The sequence below is a fragment of the Cydia amplana genome, chromosome 20 (genome assembly GCF_948474715.1).
Source record: "Cydia amplana chromosome 20, ilCydAmpl1.1, whole genome shotgun sequence".
Classification (NCBI taxonomy): Eukaryota; Metazoa; Arthropoda; class Insecta; order Lepidoptera; family Tortricidae; genus Cydia; species Cydia amplana.
This window is the reverse complement of record NC_086088.1, coordinates 7,147,582-7,174,218: the sequence shown is the minus strand read 5'-3', so window position 1 is coordinate 7,174,218 and position 26,637 is coordinate 7,147,582. Positions and strand designations below refer to the sequence as shown.

General features: G+C 35.3%; 2 protein-coding genes across 2 annotated transcripts in view; one reads left to right on the top strand and one right to left on the bottom strand.

The window, feature by feature from the left end:
• Positions 1-25,010, top strand: part of LOC134657576 (muscle segmentation homeobox-like) — a 45,327-nt gene extending 20,317 nt beyond the window's left edge. Inside the window, exons 2-3 of the mRNA XM_063513153.1 lie at positions 22,890-23,077; positions 24,378-25,010. Coding sequence (XP_063369223.1) covers positions 22,890-23,077; positions 24,378-24,626 — 437 coding nt within the window. The 3' untranslated portion in view covers positions 24,627-25,010. The remainder of the gene's footprint in view (positions 1-22,889; positions 23,078-24,377) is intronic.
• LOC134657499 (uncharacterized) overlaps positions 1-26,637 on the bottom strand; it is a 486,313-nt gene that overhangs the window by 324,384 nt on the left and 135,292 nt on the right. The gene's annotated exons all lie outside the window — the stretch shown is intronic.

Below are 26,637 nucleotides of genomic sequence, written 5' to 3'. Positions count from 1 at the left end.
GATGTTAGTTTATTAAGTAAATCTGAGGGCACGGCAGTGCCCCCGCCAAGTCGAGCAAAAAAAGAGGCACGGCCGTACCATCCTTTTCTCGAAGCGATTCAGGCCATTTTCGACGTCCTGTAATTTTGTGCTGGCTGAAGCTAAAACCCTGAATTTTCAGTAATATATAGGGCTAAACATGCTTAAGATATATTCTCAAAAACATTCAATTTGAACTAGTAGTTTAAGAATGATTGTACGTCAAAGTTCCTTATTTTCGACACTGACACACTCACTCACTCACTCACCTACGATCATCATAATTCTAAGGTACTTCTAGTATATCCACAAGCTTCAAATTTTAAACATAAGTAGTTTTCAGCTTATCAAGCCATAGAAAACCTAAAAATATTGCAATATCAGTCACGTTTTAAAGATCTAAGAACTGCATAAGTAAGTTTGTAATCCCATATAAATATTTGCTATTACAAAGTTACTGTTGCAGTTCCTACAAATAGTAGGTAGTAAAGTAAAGGTACACTACGATGTACGATGTGAGTATGAATGAAGATGTGTTTCTTTATGATATGTGTATATATTAGACAAAACAAAAAACCTAAGGTAGGTAATAAACACATTAAAAAATGTTGGCTGACGGCGTATTGCATAAAGTATCATTCTATGGAACTAACTATGTCAACAAAAGTCATTAGTAAATTCATTCATCAAGTTTGATTACTTACATAGTTAGCAAGTTCCATCGAATGACACTCTACCAATTCAATACGACGGTTATGTCAATTACACAAACGTGCAGCATGGTGCGTAACGGGATGGGTAAGTAATATATAATAATAATATAATTTTATACGGCGTTTTAAACAGGACGCGAGTCGTATTAACCGTGAAATGTAATTTACGACCTCCACTAAATGCATTATCTACTCATACTCAAACAACAAAATATCTGCAAACAAAAGGTATACGAGTATAGCGCCAACTGCACGCCTCTGGGCTGTATCTTATTCTTTGAACCTCGTGGCGGTGCAGCGATACAAAATTCACATACGATCGCAGCGAGCGGGGTAAGCGGGTGGTGCGGGTACAGAGCGCTTAGCTCCGCCCTGACGCTCAAGGGCATTGGGCCTTCCAATCGTCTTAAGCGCTATAGAGTCGATCAAATTTTCGAGTTCGAAGATAGTTTTTCTAGGCTGCAGTCTCTTTTCTGCTTCCTGCGCTCTAACAAGTCACATTTAGGCGATTTTATTCAAAGTTTTAACTACACTATTTGGGAATTTTTATGGATAAGTCTACTCACGAGCTCTTTAGATCCTAATAAGAGAATAAAACTGTTCCAAAATTCCCATACATTTTATACATACATTTTTCGTGGCTTCCATTCCATTCCACAACGTCTATGAAAATTGGTAACAGAATTAAAATGAGAGAAAATTATTCAGACTACATTATGTAAGGTACCTATGATAGGTCATTTGGTTTTTGCGAGTGACCATTTTTAGGGTTCCGTACCCAAAGGGTAAAAACGGGACCCTATTACTAAGACTCCGCTGTCTGTCCGTCCGTCCGTCCGTCTGTCACCAGGCTGTATCTCACGAACCGTAAAAGCTAGACAGTTGAAATTTTCACAGATAGAACAAATACTAAAAACAGAATAAAATAAAGATTTAAGTGGAGCTCCCATACAACAAACGTGATTTTTGACCGAAGTTAAGCAACGTCGAGCGGGGTCAGTACTTGGATGGGTGACCGTTTTTTTGCTAGTTTTTTTTTTGCCTGTTTTGCTCTATTTTTCGTTGATGGTGCGGAACCCTCCGTGCGCGAGTCCGACTCGCACTTGGCCGGTTTTTTTTATTAACTTAAGTATTGAAAATGTTTCATGTCATTGACTAAGGTCCTTATAGAAATCAGAGAGCACATTTACACTGGTCGACTGAGCACTTATCAGGGACCGGAACCGGTTACCTTAACCGGGGTTTTTCATAGGGTTATTTTAGAAGTGGTTATAAAAACCCCTACCATAACGGTAACCGTCTGATAAGGTAACACTTTGATTCGGTAACCGTATCAGATCGAGTTAACCCCTGTTACCGGTAACCGAAATAAAAACCCCGTCTATGCTGTTACCTCATAATAAGGTTTTGAACCAGTTCAAACGATTGTAAACTTTACGCAGACTTAAATTCAACTTATTATTGAATAACCGTGGTTGGCATGGGCGGTCTATGAAGCCTCCAGCACAAACAAGTTTTTTTGCCGGTAACTTCGCTTATTGTCAATTCAAACAATATTGCACTTTGAGTCCTTAAGCTAAAATTGAAAACAAGTGAGCGATTACAGTATTATTTTTAGAACGACAGCCGCGGCGCAGCGCGGCCATTCCTTTGTTTATCTTTACACCTGTGTGTTCCTATTGTTTTTGTCAATTCTAGTTTAGAAATTTTTAGAAAAGGGGTTGCAAGTAAACAACATCCTATCCTAGTAATATCTGCTATTATTTAGATATATTTTATGCTACTTAGATTATTATTTTTATTTTCGGGTTCACAATTGATATGTACCTACAGATTAAAGACTGATTTAAAGAAAAATTTTCACCTAACTAGTAATTTTACTGGTACCTAGTTAGGTATAATTTATCTTAAGTGATTTAAAAAAAAAACACTTTGTGATAAAGATACATGCGCTAGCGGATTGTGGTAGATATTTTACCATTGTTAACAAATGACATATGTACTAGTTATTATGAGCTTATTTTATAATAAGCAATTAAAGTCTATTTTTTTATTCGGTAGACTAAAATGACATTTCATAGTATGAAATGAAATGACACATGATGTTCATACTACGAAATGTCATTTTAGTCTACCGAATAAAAAATAGACTTTAGTTTAAAATGTTTTCAGATGCGGTGAGTTGTATGAGCTAAGTCGTAATTTACCTTGTACCGCTTAATGCAGCGATCAGAAAATATATATCTATAGCAGTTATAAACTTATTTTAATACTACAAATCTTTCATTAATACCAGGGGGCTCAGCACGGTAATTTTTATCGACTATCACTATGCCCGTCACTATCGCACTTACATACTTGTTAGAACGTGACAGGCATGGTGATAAACGATAAAAATGCGACCGTGCTACTAGGGCAGAATTCATTATACATATTCATTGGGTATCTATAACATTGGTAGGTGAAATAGTTTTGATTAAATTAAATAGATACATAATTACATACATACTTAGTAAGCAGTGTTGGGCATTCAAGAATAAAATCATTATTTAAATAAGAATTCCTAAGAATAAAATCATGTTGATTTTATTCTCGTCAAAATTATTCAAATAATTTTGACGGGAATAAAATCAATCAACGGAAATGAAAAAATTGAATAAGAATAATCTCATTATTAATCAAATAAATATAATCATGATTTTATATTCTAAATAATATTCCTGGATTAAACATGTAGTATGGGTGCCGTATAGGCGTTACGTATAGATAGAAGTAAATTAGACAAGAAACTATTATGTTTCTTGACTAATGTATACCTGATTTTATGCAATAAAATCTTACAAATTTAATTTACTGCCGCATAGTCTTGGTATTGGACGATACCCGTATTTATTTTAATGTGATAACTAAATCATCAGGTACAATTCAGCTGCTCTGAACGGATGGTGGATAGCGAAACTCTTCAATGGCTGTGCCTAAATTAATGTAAAAAATAAAAAACCGGCCAAGTGCGAGTCTGACTCGCGCAGGAAGGGTTCCGCACCATTACGCAAAAACCAGCAAATAAATCACGTTTGTTGTATGGGAGCCCCACTTAGATATTTAGTATATGCTGTTTTTAGTATTTGTTGTAATAGCAGCAACAGAAATTAATTATTTGTTTTATTAATACAGCCTGGTGACAGACAGACGGATAGAGGAGTCTTAGTAATAGGGTCCCGTTTATACCCTTTGGGTACGGAACCCTGAAAAAGATGTTTTTAAAGGTAGGATAAGGAATGGCTTGATATGGTGTATTCCTATTTCTCCCCGCCGGGCACAGATGGGAATAGGCGCTTCATTTAAATCATTCCCATATGTCCCCGCCTCATGTATCGCGGCGATCACGTTGGGCAGGAACAAATGGGGAAAATACTCATGATTTTTTTCTGTTTTCGAATTATGTTTATAATTCGTTTTTTTTTTAGCATTAGAAAGAACATGAAAGAAGGTAAGCGATTTTGACATGTCTTTTAATTGAAAAACACTTTTTAAAAACCATAACTATTACTTATGAAAGCAGAAGACTATAAAAGATCGTATTAGATTCATAATTGTTACATATTTACCGTAACTGTGCTTTTCAATTAAAAGAGACATCAAGATTGTTTACCTTATTTCTAATGCTAAAAAAAACGAACTATAGTATGTGATTTCAGTATCCGAGTTACTACCAAGACTTATGGTGTTTTTAAAAGCTCTTCTGATATTTAAAATTTGCATTTATTATTTAGACGGAAATTAACAGGTATATCGTTTGACACAACGCTTGCCGCACGTGTTTAGCAAATGCTGACAAAGAATTCACCACGCCACGACTTAATCCTATTGTTATTGCCAATGAGTAATAAATGACGGTCTCAAGTGCAAACACGCCTGCAACTTTCTGCAAATCTATTTAATTATAGTGATAAGCGTAGGACTCTTTTCTTACCTGCAGTAATTTACTATCTCATTCACTTTCCGTAGGTGTGAAAGAGATAGCATACGTAAGACCTCAAGGCTGGTAGGAATAATAAACAAAATACATACTTAATACGCAAAGAAATATACATTGAACCATCATAATTATAATTTCGCAGTTTACTTTCTATGTAGCTTCATTATAAAATTATCATCACCGTTTCGAAGGATTCAAAAAATTCAAATCAATCCGACCATTGAAAAGAGGGGTGAAATTCATTTTACTATCTATATACATTGTACTACATATAATATGACGTATAATATGACCAAATAAATGCCATTTAACCTTGTTACCACTAACTCATGTATCTACAATTACATCAATTAGTCATGACACGGCAGAGTACTGATAACAATACTGTAGTGTAGTACAATAATAAGGCTTTATTGTTGTCACTATGACTCTCACCGCATTCTGCTTAATCCTAAATATCCTAATACAATAGAAAATACCACGACCTTTAAACATTCGGTGCACTTGCGTTGTAGCGCGTGCCAGCGGAGCGCAGCGTTTCGATTTAAATACGCATGTTGCTTCGCCTGTGTAGGTACGAGGGGCGTTCAAAATATTCTCGGTATTGATATCTTACGACCTCTTCTAAAATTTCTTTCGTTACTGGCCGCTAAGGTTTATTCATTGACATTAAAAAAAAGTATAATTTGAACCGAGATAGTCTTTTGTTTTTCTGCAATTGCTGAACAAACATGAACATAATGTGCGAATTGACAATGTTAACTAAATTAGAACATCGATGCGTGATAAAATTCTTGACAAAACAGGGTAAAAATCAAAAAACCATAAAAGAGGAAATGGATTGTGTTTACCGTGGGTCTGCTCCTTCTTTATCTACCATTCAAAAGTGGTCAAGCGAGTTTAAACGCGGAAGGGAGAGTATTGAAGATGACCCTAGACCTGGCCGGCCTGTAGTAGCTACTTCACAAGAAAATATTGATAAAGTGGAAAAACTTATATTGGAAGATGGTCGAGTGAAGGTAAAATCTATAGCACAAGTAACCAATCTCTCTATTGGTACCGTATATGATATTATACATGACCATCTTAATATGTCAAAAGTAAGTGCAAGATGGGTTCCGCGAATGCTGACTCGGCTTCAAAAAGACATGCGTGTAGCTTGTTGTTCCGATTTTATTGACCTGTGCGGTGAAAATCCTGATGAGGTGCTGCAAAGAATAGTTACTGGAGATGAAACCTGGGTTCATCATTATGACCCAGAGAGTAAACAAGAGTCCATGCAGTGGCACATTAAGGGTTCAGCTCATCCTAAGAAGTTCAAGGTCATCCCTTCAGCTGGCAAGGTCATGGCCAGGATATTTTGGGATTGTGAAGGAGTATTACTAATCGATTATAAAGAAAAAGGTGTAAATATCACAGGACAGTACTACGCTAACATTCTACGTCAATTAAAGGATGTAATTAACGAAAAGAGGCGAGGAAAGTTAACCAAAGGTATTCTGCTTCTGCATGACAACGCCCCCGTCCAAACTGCTCATATTGCCAAGGCAGCTATTGTTGAATGTGGGTTTAAAACTGTTACTCACCCACCGTATAGTCCGGACTTAGCCCCCAGCGACTTCTTTTTGCTCCCCAATCTTAAAAAGGATCTGCGTGGAAATAAATTTTCTGACGATGAAGCATTGAAGGCGGCAGTGGAGGAGCATTTTTACACGAAAGTTAAAAAATATTTTTACGAGGGATTAAAAAAAATAATTGATCGATCTTTTAAGTGTATGAACATAGGGGGGGAGTATATTGAAAAATAAAAATATCAAACTTTTCGTACTTGTTTGTTTTCATTCTCATACCGAGAATATTTTGAACACCCCTCGTATATTTATTATCTTCATGTTATTAGGTACTAGGAAGTGCAAATAATTGACTTCATACATGAAAGATATTTTGCAGATTTTGTTCAATAGTCACCTTCAACAACACGAGAGTAATCTAGAGCAGAGTTGGGCAAAAAATAACTTGAATAAGAATAAGAATAAAAACAGAAATTTCATTCTTATTCCAATCGATTTGAATAAGGATAATTCTTGCACTCGTTATTTTAGAATAAATAGAAAGTGAATAAATCATGACCCTTTTATTTTAAATGAAAAAGACAAAACTGAATATTTATTCCAGATGTAGGATTATACTAAATAACGTTTTATTCAATTAGAATGTTAAACTGAATTAATTTAACTTTTGTAGTTACATACTACTACTTTTAATTTTGTAAGTTTCTAAAATAAATAAAACAAATAAAATAGATAAAACAAATAAAATAAATGAAATAAATTAAAAAAAACAAATAAATTATATTATTTACATCTATTTTATTAGTATTGCATTTTAGTTTTTATATAATATTATAAGTATTAGTTTAATTTTTAAGTAGGTTTATTTTAATTTTAGTTCAGGTTTTAAATTTTTAATTCATAATTTCATAGTTAGTTGTAATGTTTTTTTATTATTACCTTTTAAGTTAAATAAATGAACTTTATCCTAATAAAATAAATAAGATAAATAAAATAAACAAAATAAATAAAATAAATAAAATAAATAAAATAAATAAAATAAATAAAATAAATAAAGTAAATAAAATAAATAAAGTAAATAAAGTAAATAAAGTAAATAAAGTAAATAAAGTAAATAAAGTAAATAAAGTAAATAAAGTAAATAAAGTAAATAAAATAAATAAAGTAAATAAAGTAAATAAAGTAAATAAAGTAAATAAAGTAAATAAAGTAAATAAAGTAAATAAAGTAAATAAAGTAAATAAAGTAAATAAAGTAAATAAAGTAAATAAAGTAAATAAAGTAAATAAAGTAAATAAAGTAAATAAAGTAAATAAAGTAAATAAAGTAAATAAAGTAAATAAAGTAAATAAAGTAAATAAAGTAAATAAAGTAAATAAAGTAAATAAAGTAAATAAAGTAAATAAAGTAAATAAAGTAAATAAAGTAAATAAAGTAAATAAAGTAAATAAAGTAAATAAAGTACATAAAGTACATAAAGTACATAAAGTACATAAAGTAAATAAAGTAAATAAAGTAAATAAAGTAAATAAAGTAAATAAAGTAAATAAAGTAAATAAAGTAAATAAAGTAAATAAAGTAAATAAAGTAAATAAAGTAAATAAAGTAAATAAAGTAAATAAAGTAAATAAAGTAAATAAAGTAAATAAAGTAAATAAAGTAAATAAAGTAAATAAAGTAAATAAAGTAAATAAAGTAAATAAAGTAAATAAAGTAAATAAAGTAAATAAAGTAAATAAAGTAAATAAAGTAAATAAAGTAAATAAAGTAAATAAAGTAAATAAAGTAAATAAAGTAAATCAAATACATAAAATAAAAAAAATAAAAAAATAAACAAAATAAATAAAATAATCAAAATAATCAAAATAAATTATATAAATAAAATTAACAAAATTAATGACAAATAAAATAAATGAAATAAGTAAAATAAACAAAATAAAAAAATAGACAAAATAAGTAAAATAAACAAAAACATTAAAATAAACAAAAACATTAAAATAAGCAAAATTAAAAAAAAAATACAAAAATAACAAAATAAACTATTAGTTCTATTAATAAATTAACTTTTTCTTTTAGTAGGTATTTGACTGACGGCACATCAGAATACGAATGTAGCAAACCAATAAGCAACCGATAATAAAGGTTACCATAACTGAATAAAAACCGGTTAAAAACCCCTAACAAAAACCCTAACGCGATGGGGTTTTGAGATTAACTCGGTTAAAGGTTAAGGTTACCGTTTCAATAAGCTTACCGTTACAATTAGGTAACAGTATGATAGGGTTACCGAATGATACGGTAACCGAATTGATTGGGTTACCGAATGGATAGGATTAAGCGTAAAGAGGGGTTTTCCGGTCCTTGGCACTTATATAAGTAGGTAAGCAATTCGAACAGCAACCTCTGAACGCTAATAGTGAGCCGTGTGAATGTCGTCTTGTACGTTAAGGTGGCTTGTCAATTTGTAGAGTCATTACTTTGACTTATTACGTAATTACGGTAGGTTACTATAGTTCATTAAGGTAGCGACTTGAAACGAATTCGGAAATCATAATCTACACATAAAAGCACGGATCTTTTTTTAGGTGGTTGTACATTTTTGTATTTTTATTTTTATTTTGAAATTTAATTCAGGCAACAAGGCCCATATTACAAATACCTTAAAGACTAACATACATATGTATTTTATAAACTTAAAACTAAACACTAGTTATTTAATCGACAAAACGGCGTGGCTCCGTTGCATCGGCTGCTCTGTGTGTTTTTGTAGCGATCTTCTAAAATAAATCGACCCAAACGTATTTAATTTTTTAAAACAACATATTATTATTTTCCTATGCCTTGTGGTAAATCACAAAAAAATATCGATTGACTAAATTGGTGCAGTACTCGTAGTTTTTATTTTACGCAAATTAGCGGTATCTCAAATCAAAATTTAATGCAAACATATGTACTTTAAATTCTTTATCTTATAATTCCATTTTCATCTATTTTTGTTTTCGAGATACCGCTAATTGGCTTAAGTTTTCCATCAGATATAATTAAAATTCATAATAAACGTGCATAAATAGTTCAAAAATGCTTTTTTTTTAAGATTTTTTGACAGTCCAATGGCCTCTTCAAACGTCACCGATAATCGCATGTGACTTGCAATACAATGCGGCATTTCATTCGTTGCACCAACTTAACCGGGAATGATCTAAAATCGCACGCCATATTGCAACGTTTGTAGAAGCCTTTAACCAGTCTCGCGTTTTCCCTCGTTCCTCGAAACCCGAGAAAAACAATCCAAGACACAGTACTTTAATTGCTTACACTTAATTAATTAATGCCGTTCTCGATGGAGATTAATTTCTTTTTAATTTGGAATTTCTAATCTGCCTGTTTCTAGGAGATATGATATAGTATGTATGTAGGTACCTAAGTAGCTGTCTCTAGATGGCATTAAATAGACAAGCGTTCACATTGACTTTTAGTTAAAAAAATTTTTTAATTAAGTATATAAGTTTAATTTGTTTTAATAACAAAACTTCAGTGAGACACAGACATATTAAATATATTAAAAACGGGTCACTCACGTATTTTAAGTCGAAAATGGATGTCGAGCGTTTTTCGACTTACAATACGTGTTTTCTTTTTATAAGCCTATATGAGTGTCCCACTGCTGGGCAAAGGCCTCTCCCCTTGATTTTCACGACTCCCGGTTTGGTGTTTCCTCCGGCCAGTTGTTCAGGAAGTTGTCCAGGTCGTCCCGCCATCTCCGTTTGGGTCTGCCCCGTCCACGTCCCTCTACCGGCATCCACTTGGTGGCTAAGCTAGCCCACCTCTCCGGATGCATGCGGTAGACGTGACCGGCCCAGTCCCATTTGAGCCTAGCGGTTTTCTCGCCTACGTCAGCAATGCGGGTTTTTAGAGCGCAGCGTGGTGTTTCTAATGCGATCAGTTAGTTTAACACCTAAAATGCTGCGCTCCATAGCGCGTTGGCAAACCTTCAGTTTGGACTTTTGAATCTCTGTGAGTGACCAAGTTTGCGCGCCGTAGGTTAGAACAGGCAGAATACACATGTCAACGAGTTTGCGCTTCAGTGACAATGTGACAGGGTACCCTTCATTAGCTCTTTCATGCACCAGTAGCTCTTCCAGGCATTTTGAACACGGCGCTCAACTTCCTTGTCTTGCCTGTTACTGAAAGAGACTAGCTGGCCCAAGTAGATGTACTCGTCAACATAGTGTATATGATCTGCCCGTCCACCTCGACATTGTGTTTCTTGCTATTGGTCATCACTTGAGTCTTTGCACGATTCATTTGAAGTCCAACCTTAAGGCTTGCGTTGCTCAGATCTTGGAGCATTTGCTGTAGTTCTGCTGCAGAAGAGGCAAAGAGAACAATGTCGTCGGCGAAACGAAGAGTGAGTGTTTTTAATATATTTAATTTGTTTTTCCTAATAGTACCTACTAAATAATTTTAAGTTTTTTAAACATTTGAAAACTAGTTTTAATTACCATACTTTAAGTGTTACTTATCTCTTTTTAAAACTAAGTATAAATGAAAGTAAGTAGGTAGCAAAACTCATATCGTGAACTGAGATTTGATTAATTATTTAACTCACAAGATGTACCTTATAGTAGAGTGTAACTTAACACTTTCACAGTGGCCTTATTCATAAACCATTTTATCTCGACTGTGAATTTATTTCTAATATAACTTGACCTCCAGATGTGTAACAATTGCACATAATCAGACAACTTGTTTACACTGGTTTAAGCGGAAAACGGGGTACCTCTCACTTTGCTAAAAACCGGGAAATGCACTAATAGCTGCGCCGAGAGACGATCCCTATGATTTTTTTGAAGTTTAGTACACTTAATAAAAATACGGTAAAAACATATTTTATCAATTGTCTTTTTTATATTATGCTCAACCAATAGATACTCGAAGGAACTGTCATAGGGACCATCATTCGCGGCCGCCACGAGAGCAGTTATTAGTCAGGTCGGCCATCTTTAACGTCCGGCATTAACACATTGAGTGGCTGACCAGTCCGCGCGGCACGAGAATTGTGCCCAAAAACGTACCGCCACCAATATTAAATAAATAATTACACATTTGTCAGATACTCTTAAAAAGCGCAATGTCCGAGCAGGTTGCCATATTAGGATGCGCCGGAGTGCCTCCGCAGGTGAGCGCCAATTACTGAGCGGCAAAAAGCGGGGACAAATTGTGAAATTCTGCCTGCGTTTAGACCGAACAAGCGTCGGGATGTTTGGAACGCCTTACGAAAGGTTACATAAAGATTAAAAAAGGGGAAATTAAGTTCCAATTTAAGTACAGAAAAGGGTATTTAACGGGACGAGTTTAAAATTAACAAAATGAAAAACATACAGAGTTTTTGTTTAGAATAACATGTCGTGTGCCCATATTGTAACCTTTATGTAGTTACTTATTCAGTTTGAATAGGAATTTGAAAGAAAAACGTAGGTAGTTTTGCAGGGCATTTTCTGCAAATCGACAAATTGTGTCTATTTTGCGTGAAAAACGAGGTAGCGCTACTCTAACCACCTCAGCTCCTCTACGAAACCTAGCAATGTCTTCAGGTGGTTGCTAACTGCCTCCTTTAGTGTGAACGGAGTCCCTAGGTATTTTTTCCTATAAACTTCTACCTGTTTTAAACAAAAAAACATAATAAATAAGAAATCTGAGCATGATAGAGTCTGTGCGGAAAGAGAAGAGTCGTGGATTGTATTGGGCCCCATACATTACACGACTCTTCTCTTTCCGCACAGACTCATAGGCATATTTTTAGTTAAATATAAAAAAATATTTTGTATTTTATCACTCGACCTCGAAATACAGATCAATGAAATATGTACTGGACTGTAAACTTCGCCATTTTCTGACCTAATCATTCTATGCTACGAAGTCGCAGGCAGTAGCTAAGTATAAATTATATCTAAATGGGTAAATACTGCAGTGTATTTGTCAACGTTATGATTATCCGTCGTTTCCTAATACAATAAAATGCATAGAAATGTCCGCAACTACTTTGCTACGACATAAAATTGTATAATTACAGGGACTTGCCACCGTATGCCGCTGTCATAAAAGCACAATAATATGTGACGAGATAATGATTGAGAGTTTTAACTGCGTTTTATTTGTTTTGTTAATTTTAATAAAGTTTCTCAGTCTTCCAGGAACGTCTTTATGTCTTAATTATGTTTCGGATGCAGACATAAAACTACGGCTAACCATTGATTAACAAACAATAACTGAGTTATAAATTAAGTATTAATATATTTCCTTTCCGCGCCGCTTTTAACAGCATCTTTATAAGTCTGTGGTAGACATCAGTGGCCGGTTTTGCTTATTATTTAATCAACAAGTTAGGTTTTAAAGGAACAAAATGATATAAACAAAAGAAAATACCGCACTCATTTTGATCTCATTACGAACAAGATCGTTTAGTAGGTACAGTCGCCATCAGATATATCGGAGCGGCCAAGGCGCTCACAAATATATACCTATATCTGAACACACCTCTGTTGTCAAGGCGTTAGAGTGCGTGTTCAGATATTTTTGAGTACTGTACGTAGGTCAAATAGGCATGGAAGGCTGCAGGCGGGTATTACTTTTATCAATGAAATAATATTTTGTTTAGTTTTCATTTGTCTCGGTGCTAAATCGCGGTCATTGTATATGGACAGTGACGGATATGAAGAAACTATAAGGGTTTCATTTTAACTAATTAACCCTAACAATCCAAATAAAACCTTCTTTTTAACAATAAGGCAAAAGAGGCGAAAGAAATACTTAATAGAAAAGTTACTAGTCCATTTCACTACAAACCCATACCATATATAGGCAATATTGACCTATTTACTTATTAGTTAAAAAAAAAGCTCAATGAAGTATGGAAGCATTTTTTGATTCATTACTTTCATCAGATACTTGGAAAACCAACGAGCCGTAAAAGGTATCTCTACTTCGAGTTTACCTTAATTTACTTTAATGACTGGAATTCTGAAATTCCATCGTTACCCGACCTTACAACTGTATGGTTAATTTTCGCGCGGCGAATAACTTTTCCTTTTAATTTTTTTTTTTTTGTATTCGTATTCTGTTTCAGTAAGAGTTTTAGTTTTTGTATCTTTGTGTTTCTTTTAAATACTATTATTATAGTTTTTAGGGTTCCGTAGCCAAATGGCAAAAAACGGAACCCTTATAGATTCGTCATGTCTGTCTGTCTGTCTGTCTGTCCGTCTGTCCGTCTGTCCGTCTGTCCGTCTGTCCGTCTGTCTGTCCGTCCGTATGTCACAGCCACTTTTCTCCGAAACTATAAGAACTATACTGTTGAATCTTGGTAAGTAGATGTATTCTGTGAACCGCATTAAGATTTTCACACAAAAATAGAAAAAAAAACAATACATTTTTGGGGTTCCCCATACTTCGAACTGAAACTCAAAAATTTTTTTTTCATCAAATCCATACGTGTGGGGTATCTATGGATAGGTCTTCAAAAATGATATTGAGGTTCCTAATATCATTTTTTTCTAAACTGAATAGTTTGCGCGAGAGACACTTCCAAAGTGGTAAAATGTGTGTCCCCCCCCCTGTAACTTCTAAAATAAGAGAATGATAAAACTAAAAAAAATATATGATGTACATTACCATGTAAACTTCCACCGAAAATTGGTTTGAACGAGCTCTAGTAAGTAGTTTTTTTTTATACGTCATAAATCGCCTAAATACGGAACCCTTCATGGGCGAGTCCGACTCGCACTTGGCCGCTTTTTTTTTGTGTAATTCGACATTTAGAGACTTTATACATCTCTATGTAATACTTTAGTTTGATTTGATATTCGCGGCTTAGATGTATTTTATAATTGCTGATGTGTTTTTTTTCTGCCTATATGTAAATTCCATGTTGACGTGTAAAAGTGCCCTTGTGGCCTATTTGCTGAATAAATGTTGATGTTTGATGAGTTGATATTTTAAAGTTTTCATATGAAAAAGATAGGTCTTTAATACGTACCGTCACACTTGCGCGCGATTTATTTTAACAAATTTAGGAATACAGTCTGTAAAATATTACATTCCATGCCAGCGCTTGCTACGCGCTACGAGCGTAGCTGATAACATGGGAAAAACCGTATGTAGCGAAAAGCGACTACGGATAGAGCACCCGCCTGGCGGGTTGCTGGCAATGAATATTATATTACACAAGCAATCAAAGATCCTGGATTGACTGTGTAAATAAAAAACCCATTTAATATTTGTTCATCTTTACAAATTCAATTAATTTATATTTATATGTATTAATTAACTAAGTACACAAACACGGAATTTGAAAGAACAAGGCCTTTGGCCTGGTTCCTAATACTAGGACACAAAGTAAGAAGATATTTATCACATACAATGTAAGATTTTATTTGGTGAAAAACTCAAATGTTACTGTTTTATTAATCGTCAAAACGGCGTGTTCTCAGTATCTCTGCAATTACGCTGGCACGTACATAGGAGGTAATTAGCAAGAAAATGCATCTCCGGTCATTTTCCGGCCATAACCATTAGCGGGCCACGCGCCACTAGCGACCATAGAGCATAGAGCTGAGCCATGCCCATAGATTATAGAATAAAGAAATTATAAATTATCTATACCGGATGCTGAGCTGATACGCAACTGTTGTTTGGTTTTCAATAAGTTTTTTGTTTAAAGCATTAGGTATGTGTTAATTGCATAATTGTAGGTATTTACACTATTTACATAATTTATTGACGGGAAACGAAAGTCAAATTCTATAGTTCAGATCATTTCATTAGTTTAGACAGACATAGGCATCTTAAAACTACAATACTTAGGCCCACTTGCACCATCCCACTAACCCGGAGTTAAGCGGTTAAACCGTTAACCTAGTGACAAATTCTACTGGTAACCATGGTAACTCCAGGTTTAACCAGTTAACCCCGGGTTAGTGGAATGATCCCTATATAGGTACCTAGTTTTCAAGACTTTTTTTGTAACAACAGATTGTGCTGTCTTCTAATAAAGTCTTCTTATGAAAATTCGAAATACGATTTAGTTCCATGATTTTACTTGATTTCAGTCATGCTCAACTTTTCAAGTGTCAAATTTAACTATTTGTGCAGTCAAAATAGATAAGTAGTTTTACATACACAAAACATGTAAATGCTCTATTTTCTTTGTATTTATACAAGTTTAGTAACGAAAACTATTACCAGATATAGACATACGAGTATCGGCGCGATTCGGAAAATGAATAAGAGATTCATTAGATATGAAATAGTAAAGATATGTGACGTTCCACGGCAAAAGGTACCATTGCCCCGGCAGCCGGCTGAATATTGGAGCGGCGTTAATAATAGCGTAAGCCCCAGCCGCCATAAGGTACCTTTTGCCGTGGAACGTCACATATCTTTACTATTTCATATCTAGTGAATCACTACCTAATTCATTTCCTGAATCGCGCCGTATGTTACGTAAATGTTCATGTCAAGTTGCATGTAATGTAACTTTTATTGATTTGTATGAGAGCGGCTTTTTGGCGGCGTGCTCGTGTGACTCTTAAGAGTATTACTGTTAGTACATATTCAAATATGTACTAACAGTAACACTCTTAAGAGTTAAAGTTTTTCACGTTACATCTAGAACTTTTGATTAATTCATCATCATCGTCATGTCATAACTAAGAGCTTTGGCCTTATCGGTGGAGTAATCGCCAATCATTTCTTTCTTGAGCCAGTCTTTTAATTTCCTTATACGACTATACGACGCATTATTTTTTATTTGGCTAAGATAAGTTATTCTAGGTTTCCTTTCTTCTCTTGTCTGTTCAATCCTGCATTCCAAGATGTTAAGGAAAAAAATGTCATGCCGTATCAGGTGTCCTACCATCATGCTTCTCCTATATCTTATTGTATTTAGTAAGCATCGCTTTTCTCCTATCATACTCAGGACTTCTTCATTCGTCTTCCTTTCATTATTTGATTAATTATTAACTATTAATAATTTAATGAATTCGCTGGCAATAAGGAGTAATGAACTGCCCTTATTGTCTGGAGCTAAATCAATTCGCATGTTAATATTTCAATTTCCTTTCGGAAATGTTTGAATACATGAATATGGCTGAACTTTATTATTGAAAGCGGGACCCCTATTACCATACAAAACGTTGTGGTAGGTTTTAGAATAATTAATTAAAAATAATTTAAGAAGAATAGTTGTTTTATTAGGTACGCGACCTACACATTAGCATTATTATAATTAGGTATGTAACAATTAATAGTATTTTATGCAACCGTTGTTTAAGAGGGGTCAAAAAAGGCGAGTGGCGTGGGTAACAATTTGAGGCGAAGCCGAAAATTATTAATAAAGACGCCACGAGTATTTTTTGACTCAGTTAAACAACGTTGCATACAATACTTTTTCTACGACCAAGCACTTACTTTGAAATAAAATTGTAAATTTAACAAATATTTTTAATTCAAGAAGTAGCAAAAATGGAGGGTACTGGCGGGAAAAGAATGAATGAATGAATGAAATTAAAAAAAATATGTCTATGGTTCACTTATTTGTAAGAGATGACATTTAAAATAAGGTTGGCAACACTGTATTTCATTCAATATTTTTTAAGTGGTCATTACACGAAGTATCGTAAAATCGCCAAAAAGATACTGCGTGTATGCACAAATTCTTTTTTGGGGAAAAGACTAGAGACTTCTCTTGACAACTATAAAGTAGGGTTTTAAAGGTGTGTGCACGACCCTTTAAATGACAAATAAAAGTACGGGAGTAGAAAAATAAGAATAACATGTCAATATCAATTATATTATTCTGGTCTTTTTAAACGGTTTTATTTAGCTTGACCCCATATCTTCTTTGTATATAAATCTACATTATGTGTTTCAAATCTTCCAATCGATTTTTCGACACCCTCTACTTAACCGATTTCGATGAAATTTTCTAATGCCTTCCAATAAATAAAAGTGTAGAATAAATTTAAAAGTGGAAAAATTACTGTCTTAAGAAAGAAGAAGAACGCTCTTACGGTAGATGTCGCTCGGGTCCCCTTGACCCATATGGTAGAATGATTTGCTGGCTATGGATGAGGTCTTGGTGGCTCAGATGGCAGAGCGCTGGATCCAGAGGCCGTGAGTTCAAGTCTCACCCAAGACAGTAATTTTTCCACTTTTTAAATTTATTCTAAGCTTAGTAGCATCGTTGGCAGACGTTTCTGCTTGATAAAAATCTGGGGGCACGGTAGTGCCCCCGCCAAGTCGAGCAAAACAAAGAAGCACGGCCGTACTATCCTTTTCTCGAAGCGATTCAGGCCATTTTCGACGTCCTGTAATTTTGTGCTGGCTGAAGCTAGAACCCTGAATTTTCAGTAATATATAGGGCTTAACATGCTTAAGATATATTCTCAAAAACATTCAATTTGAACTAGTAGTTTAAGAATTATTGTACGTCTAAGTTTCTTATTTTCGACACTGACACACTCACTCACTCACCTACGATCATCACAATTCTAAGGTACTTCTAGTATACCCACAAGCTTCAAATTTTAAACATAAGTAGTTTTCAGCTTATCAAGCCATAGAAAACCTAAAAATATTGCAATATCAGTCACGTTTTAAAGATCTAAGAACTGCATAAGTAAGTTTGTAATCCCATATAAATATATGCTATTACAAAGTTACTGTTGCAGTTCCTACAAATAGTAGGTAAAGTAAAGGTTACACTACGATGTACGATGTGAGTATGAATGAAGATGTGTTTCTTTATGATATGTGTACACATAGTATGGGTATGAGTACCCAAAAAGAAGGACTGCCTACAAAAAGAGATGAGATCCCATCAAAAACATTACATGTAAAAAGGTGTCAAGTCTCGCAACGCTTCTACTACAAAAAAGTTTTGAGATGTAATGTGAAACCCAGTCGGTTATTTTAATCAGTGCCAGGGTGTTAAAACTGTATCAAATATATATCTTTAATTTGTAATACATATAATGACTTGGCAATCGCACATAATGCTTTACTCGTACCGTACTCGTAAATATGTGTAATGCTCGAACTGCAATTAGCGCTAGCGTTATGTTCAATTAGAAATATTTTTAGTAGGTGACGATGATCCTTATGTCATTATGCAGCCGTACGATGGCCAAGTCATTATACGTATTACAAATTAAAGATATATATTTGATACAGTTTTATCACCCCCTGGCACTGATTAAAATAACCGACTTGGTTTCACTTTACCTCTCAAAACTTTTTTGTAGTAGAAGCGTTGCGAGACTTGCACCTTTTTACATGTATTAATTTTTCACACCACCTATTCAGAAAAGAACTTTTTCTTCCCTGCTAGGAGGGATCAAATTGGCACTTTTCCTCCCTGCTAGGAGGGATCAAAGTAACACTTTTCTGTTCTAGCACACTATTTTTACATTTTTTTGCACGTTATTTTTTTAGCTTAAATAATCAGATTTAATAATTAAGCATCAGATTGTGTCAACACTAAGATTATTTTTATTTTCCTCATAGTTGATGTGAAAAGCAGTATGCGTCACACGGTATCAAAATTATTTCGTCTTGGGCGTTAACACTTGAATCCCTCATTACGCTCAGGATACGTTCGGGATTCTATTGTAGAATCCATCGCTTCATTCAGAATTCAATGTACGCCCTTGACGGAAATACATATATCATTTTGATCCCTTGTAACACAAACTAGTAAAGTCTGATCCGCAACTTCTGATGCCGACTGTACGACGTCCTTGTAACTTGAAGTGGTATACCATATGTTGATAGTTGATATTTGCCACGGCGCAGCTTATTGGCGACGGGACAATAATATCTTGGATCTGAGTACGACGCGTTTGGCGACATTATGTAGGTACGTACTTAGCGGCCTGTTTCAGCTCGGTAACCTACAGTTGGTGGATCTTTGGGAGGAATCTTTACTACCAGCAATGTTTTTACTACGGATGTGACTTTCTTAACACAAATAAGTATCGATTAATAGTCGAAGATTGCCGAAATCGTAGGTAATTAATATGTTAATAGGTTGCAGTATGTATAAAGACCTTATTTACTGTGTACCTATTGCAAACACATAACTGACTTAATAAACAAAATAATTTGACATATTGCTCACGAGTAATTTATTTAAAAAAATAAACTGTTTTATTTTTAACGATTCATGTACTTTAGTGACATTTGTTGGACATGAAACAATTATTCTTTAATCTCTAGCCGCACCTACATTTGTCTTGGCAAGTTTTGTTTTGTGGATGACCAGAAGTTTAGCTAATATTTTAAACCGTTTATGAAATAATACGCTGAATAGAAAAACTTTGTAACTTTGTCTCGATACTAAGGAAAGAAATTCAGCACGAATGTTATAGCTACCAGTGAGATGCCTACCTTGAAAACGTAGAAAAACTCAATCAACAGTAACTTATTAAGTCTTTATGGCAACAATTTCTACTTCAATATAGGTAGGTACCCAATATATTACAATAAAATCTCTTCGCATCGACATTTTAAACTGCCAACGAAATTACCAGACGCTGTCACATCAACATCGCGAGCCAATTTAATAGACCTCATACGCAAAACTCAAAGCAAATTTTTCAAAATCAGATACGCACCTAGACAATCCAATAAGGATTCTCCTTTCTCGTGCCGTGATAAAATACAACAATTTCAATGGGCACCTGCAGACGTATCAATGCACGCCACCGAGCTTAATGAAGATATAATATCCATCGCGGATTTATTTTCCCGCGCGCCGCCATTTTGTGATGACAGACCATAGAGCATTTGTGTAATGGCGACCAATTAAGCGAGTTCGGGACGGTTAATAGGATTTAGTTGTCAATGTCGGGTTTAATTGGATTGTTTGTAATCTTTGTGGATGAATAAATTATTATATTTTTGCTTGTGTAGGATTTGCAGGCGCAAGGGTCTTTTAGAGTTATCCGTGATAAGCTTATTTTACTAACTTGTCAAACAAACTAGAACAAAGCATTTTTAATAACACAATACTTCCAAAGAACTGTCGAACGTTTCAACCGCGCCGAAACTGTATTTACAGAACATAAGGGGCTACTTTTCCGTACTAGTGCGTAAAATAGCACTTTTAGTGCGATGTCGAAACTTTGAAGTGCCATATGTACTGTAAAACGTTGTTCGATACACGTGCGAATAGGTAATTCGCAACTCGTGTCGATTTAAAACACTCCCTTCGGTCGTGTTTTAATTTATCGCCACTCGTTTCGAATTTCCTCTTTTTCGCACTTGTATCGAAAATAACTATTTTGGTAGTGTTCCATCGAAGTTTCGGTTTAGGTAGGTTTTGACTTAAAATGTTTCGGCCGATGTTCAGTTTCGGTCGGATACTAGTATTGTAATATGTACAAATAAATGTTTATTAGTTTAATTATATATTATACTCACTTTTTGTGCATGTGTATTAACGAATTCATGCGATAATGCGTAATTAAAAATCAAACAACATCACAAAACCCGGTTAGTTCGCGACTGAGTATTTATTTCCTAATTCGATTTCGAATTCAAATCAAACTTCCTGCTAATAATGATATGCTAATGATATAAAATACTTTTGTTCTTTCTAATTTCCAGGCTTTGTCCCTTCTTTAAGTAGATGTTGGGCAGTTTTTTTTTTAGACTTAATTTTAGACGTTACTGTACCATCCAAACTGCTCATGACTGTGGCCAACGTTACCGAGGAAAGTTAGTTCAGCGTACAATTCTCAATAGTTAGTAGGGCTGTGCTATATTTACTCTCATAAACAGTACAGCTGAAGAAAGGCCTATGTCGAAAAGAAGACGGAAACAGGCTCAATAGAGCCAAGTATTTCCCGTTCATCTATTAATTTCCTGATTGCATATGCATACCAAAGGGGCTCCTTTTTGGCAACAGCTGATAGTTCCTCATTTTATGGATACGGCTTAAAAAAATTCAATTCAATTAACAAAGTTTATTTTATAGTAATGCCCATAGATAATACAAAATGCATGTTGTAACCACGTGACAGTAAGAGACACGTGCCCAGTCGATGCGAATAGCAATAACAATAGAAATCTATGTAATATGTACGAGGCCTGTGGCACAGACTCGTGCACAATTACCAAGCCAAATAGCTTGATTTTCTTTTTGGGCACCATCAGCTACTGCAGCTTGACAATCATCATAGCAATTTAAGCAATTTCAACCATAGACTAGGAATCCTCTAGACGGAGTTTAGAGCAATTATTTCATGAAACCGATGCTGCCAAAAATACGAGGGTGCGGGGGGACGGAGTGTGCGAATCCCGTGCCGTGATTCTGACACTTTGACTCGAAGATGGAGTAAAACTACCGTAGGTATATAGTGGCAGAGGGGGTAGCGTTACTATGCTCAGTCTAGAGGATGTCTTGTCTGTGATTTCAACCAATCTCCAACACAACATATGGTCTTTGCCTTAGTGATGAATACGAGTATCTTTCAGCTAATATACTAAATAGCTTAGTAATGTAAGAATTCTGGACTTGGCCAACTTGTCAGCCAGTCATCCGGGCGCCGATTAGTCTGCTTATCGTCTAGTCGGCCAAACCTATAGTCGGTTCCTCACTATTATTATTCCGTTTACACACCTGAACATGTCAAGTATGTCCACACTAACGGTTAGTGCCTATACAATTTAGTGTTGCATAATGCATTTCACGCATGCGCTGAAACGGGAAGCGTTGGGTGGCTCGTTCGTAAACCAGTTAGGTGGCCATTAAATAATAATATTTGTTTTCGTGTTCGCAATGGCTTGTCTACGATTTGGAACGTAGGTACTTCCGGGAATTTAAATAAAAAATTGGCAATGGATTTGTAATGATAGTTGGTCAAACCAATTTGTCAGTCACAGTAAGGACCAGGAAAACTATACTCATCCTTTTTTTGGGTGCTAGTACTAGTGTAAGACAAAGATAGTATGATCCTCTCTGTCTATGTTTGAAAGGAGACAGTCCTTTGACAAACTATACCTAATGATGACTAAGTATTGACAGTGAACGTAACGTCTAGGATTTCTTCAGGAAAACATATTGTTGGTAAGAGCTCAGGTCGCAAAAATCTAGCAAAATATCTGGCAGACAATGATCTATCAAGTTTTTATTAAAGTGTAAATGAAAAATTCACTGGTTCCGGCATAGTCTAAACTCGGAACACCTGTCTGTCCTTTAACTAATTATGCTACTTAATTACTGAAACGGAGCTAAGCTTTGTTTAGTACAATGATCTATCTATTCTAGATATGACATAAAAACATGTCTTCTGCTAGTTCTGCTGTCCAAAATTATTAATGCCTTGTTTTTGGGTTCGGATCAAATATTATCCGAATAAATAATTACTTTTTAGGCCTCTAGTGAACTGTACGGTCAGTTCCCATCAAAATTGTAACTGAGGCAAATTACGTAATTCCCATTATTCAGCACTTCAAAATTAGTATCAAACATACTTATAGCAACATGTGTACACAAATTTATAGGTAGGGTAATTTAAACTCAACTAAAGGAATATTACTTGTCCGCAGCAGGTCCTCCCAGTGGCCCTCCCGTTGTGCGCTGCCAGCTGCGGAAACATAAGCCCAACCGCAAGCCCAGAACACCCTTCACCACGCAGCAACTTCTCGCGTTGGAGAAGAAATTCAGAGATAAGCAGTACCTGAGCATCGCTGAGCGTGCTGAGTTCTCGTCGTCACTGAGGCTCACTGAGACTCAAGTAAGTTCAAGCCATTAACACTCTTCACCACGCAGCAACTTCTCGCGTTGGAGAAGAAGTTCCGAGATAAGCAGTACCTGAGCATCGCTGAGCGTGCTGAGTTCTCGTCGTCACTGAGGCTCACTGAGACTCAAGTAAGTTCAAGCCATTAACACTCTTCACCACGCAGCAACTCCTCGCGTTGGAGAAGAAATTCAGAGATAAGCAGTACCTGAGCATCGCTGAGCGTGCTGAGTTCTCGTCGTCACTGAGGCTCACTGAGACTCAAGTAAGTTCAAGCCATGAACACTCTTCACCACGCAGCAACTTCTCGCGTTGGAGAAGAAATTCAGAGATAAGCAGTACCTGAGCATCGCTGAGCGTGCTGAGTTCTGGCCATCTTCGTCATCGCTGAAGCTCTGTTGACCACGCAGCAACTGTTGGCTCTGGAGAAGAAATTCAGAGATAAGCAGTACCTGAGTATCGCAAACAAACCCAACCCCTCGCAGTTGTAAAAGAAGTTCAGGGACTAGCAGTACCATTGAGCGTGCCGAGTTCACGTCGTCATTCAGTCACTCACTTTCAACCTTAGGTACAAGACCATTCTCCCCTTATTAAATTATACAACGGGACTTAATCGCGTATCTAAGTTTTAAGATTTACCTCCGACGTTTCGAGGACGGCGTTGTCCCCGTGGTCTCGGAGAAGACTGGCTTAAGTTGACATCAGCATCGTCTAACCGCGCAACCAAACCAGGAGTCAGGACCAAACCACTGGATTGAGCTGCATAACCCTAAAATCCTGTCCACGGATCGTCATTTCTACAGCAGGAAAGTACGGGAAGCCATTGAAATCAAAAAACATAGTAATTTCAATCGGGACGAGGGTTTCAAGATCTCATCCACATGGAATCCAGTCATTAGTAAATGTAAGCGTAAACGAATATCGACAGTCGATAAATCGAATATCGTTAGTGTTGTGTGTCGACAGAGTGACATCCCTAGTGCGCAAAACGTTCAAGCGGATAAACAAGACCAAGTGCGGGTAGTTCGAAAAACTCGCGCGGTTAGACGATGCTGATGTCAACTTAAGCCAGTCTTCTCCGAGACCACGGGGACAACGCCGTCCTCGAAACGTCGGAGGTAAATCTTAAAACTTAGATACGCGATTAAGTCCCGTTGTATAATTTAATAATGTGTAAAAATCGTGAAAGTTTAAATCAGTGGCATTCTCCCCTTGTTGATAAAAATACGAAGCCAACTTTTACCCTTTTTCTTCTTCCTAAACGAACAATGGGTAACACAGACAATTTTATTTCCAGGTCAAAATCTGGTTCCAAAATCGACGCGCGAAAGCGAAAAGGCTGCAAGAAGCCGAGATCGAAAAGCTACGTCTATCCGCACGGCCGCTGCTGCCTCCATCATTCGCCCTGTTTGGGGGCGGCGGGGCGCCCCCGCTGTTTGCCGCCATGGCCGCCGCCACGCGCCCCCAACTCAGCTTCCTCGGAGGACCCCCTACACACCAACACGCCATCAACATGAACATATTGAACTCTCTACAGCCCCATTGACGTTTGGAGCACGCGGGTACGCGTGACACATCAAACGAGCAGCCGCCATCTTAAAATCAGTGTTCAAATTTCGTTGTCTGTGATTCAAAACTTTTTCTAACAGCGGCGGTAACAAGTATACTGAACGAACTTTAAATCAGTAAGTGCAATTTTATAAGTTAAATTCCGTAGTTAATTTATTTTAAAAATACATAGTTGATAATCGTGTATATATAGACTTAAACGAACGTTACGGCAATAGACATTTATGAGACAGTTTATGAGCGAAACGTCGCATTCATGCGTGTTTGTTAGTATTAAAACCTAAAAGAAATAGTAACTTTTTCATTAATAACATTAAATGCTTATTAAACGCATTTACACATTTATTCAATGCGAACTGACTGTTAAGGGGTCATCCATTAATTACATTACACGTTTAGGGGGAGGGAGGGGGTCAAGAAAATGTGACATATTGTGACATGGGGGAGGGGGGAGACACAAACTTTGTGACGTCACTTTAACTTCATCAGTAACCGAAAATTTATTTAAATTATTTTATTCGCTGTACCTACATTTAAATAACAAGTTTTTAAAACGATAATCGTTTTTATTCGTTTAATTTTCTTTCCTAAGCAGTTTTGGGTTATAAAATTACTAATATTTATATCGACAAAAATATTTTGATAAAATATTAATAATACTTAGGTACTTAATTCGATTTGGCGATTTCGTAGAAAAAATGTGACGTCACACTAGGGGGGAGGGGTTTGCCAAATGTGACCAAATGTGACAAGGAAGGGGGGAGGGATCAAAAAACCTAGAAATTCGTGTGACGTAATTAATGGATGACCCCTAATTAGAAATTCTGAAAGGTACTTAGTAATTGCGAAGTATCTCACACTAAACTCTGTTTATAGTTTCCATATATGTATACAATATACCTACATTACTTTAACGTAATGTTAGTAACCACCTATTTCCTAATCTAAAAATATATCAGAGGTATTCTTATCAGATTTTTACAATGATAGTAGATTTACATCATCGGTAAAAGCAGGCTACCAAAATGATCAATATAGTTTGTTTTGGATACGTAGATACTATTGATGAAACTCACTTTCAGTTTTTCCGAGGCTAATATGGTTGAAATACTCGGGCTATACATTAATTCTAAATGTAACCCAGGTGCAAAATTGAATTCCATTAAAAAATTGGGTAATACTTTTTTGCTGCGTACCTTTATTTCAATTTTAATGAAAATTATAAAGCGGAGTTTAGTTTGGATTATTTTTGTTTCCTCTAGCTCTTTTTATTAAATTTTTCTATCGAAGAAAGGGGACTATACATAGAAATACTTTATTTCCTTGTAACATACCTACCTACAATACCTACATTGATGCTTGTCTAAAACGATCTTGGTCTTTTAACTAAATTCGGCATTTTAACATCGTTTACTGTAACTTAGCTCTAAAACTAAAATTATACCTTTTTTAAATATTTTTTCTGGTTATTTATAAATACTTTTTACTTTTTTGCAGCCGTGACTATAGGAAATTATTTTAGCAAAAATTTAAATACCGTTCAAAACAGAGCCAGAAAATGTGAAGTTCATCTCCCATGTCTAAGTTTAGAATGATTTTTGAAACCATCAAAAATTGTGTGTAAACCGTTAACCTGTCGAATTTAGGCGTACGTCGTCATCATGATAATGCATTTATGTCAAATGTAAATGTAAATATTGATATATTTAACTTATTGTAGTGATAAGCTCACCCTAGTTAAGATGTTAGATTTTTTAACACAGTTCTATTTAGTGCGAAAATTGTGAGAAATTGAGCCATAGTAATTTTTTTAGCATTGTAAATTTATTTTGTCTTTATATGTGTTCCTATTTCATTAACTCACTTTAGCTTTTTCTAAGGCTTTTATTTCAAATGACACATTTTTTCTCTTTAGCTTAAAACCTTTAAAATGCCTCTGGTTTATGCGCTGTCTGTCTGTATATAAAATTGTGACGTAAATTGAATAT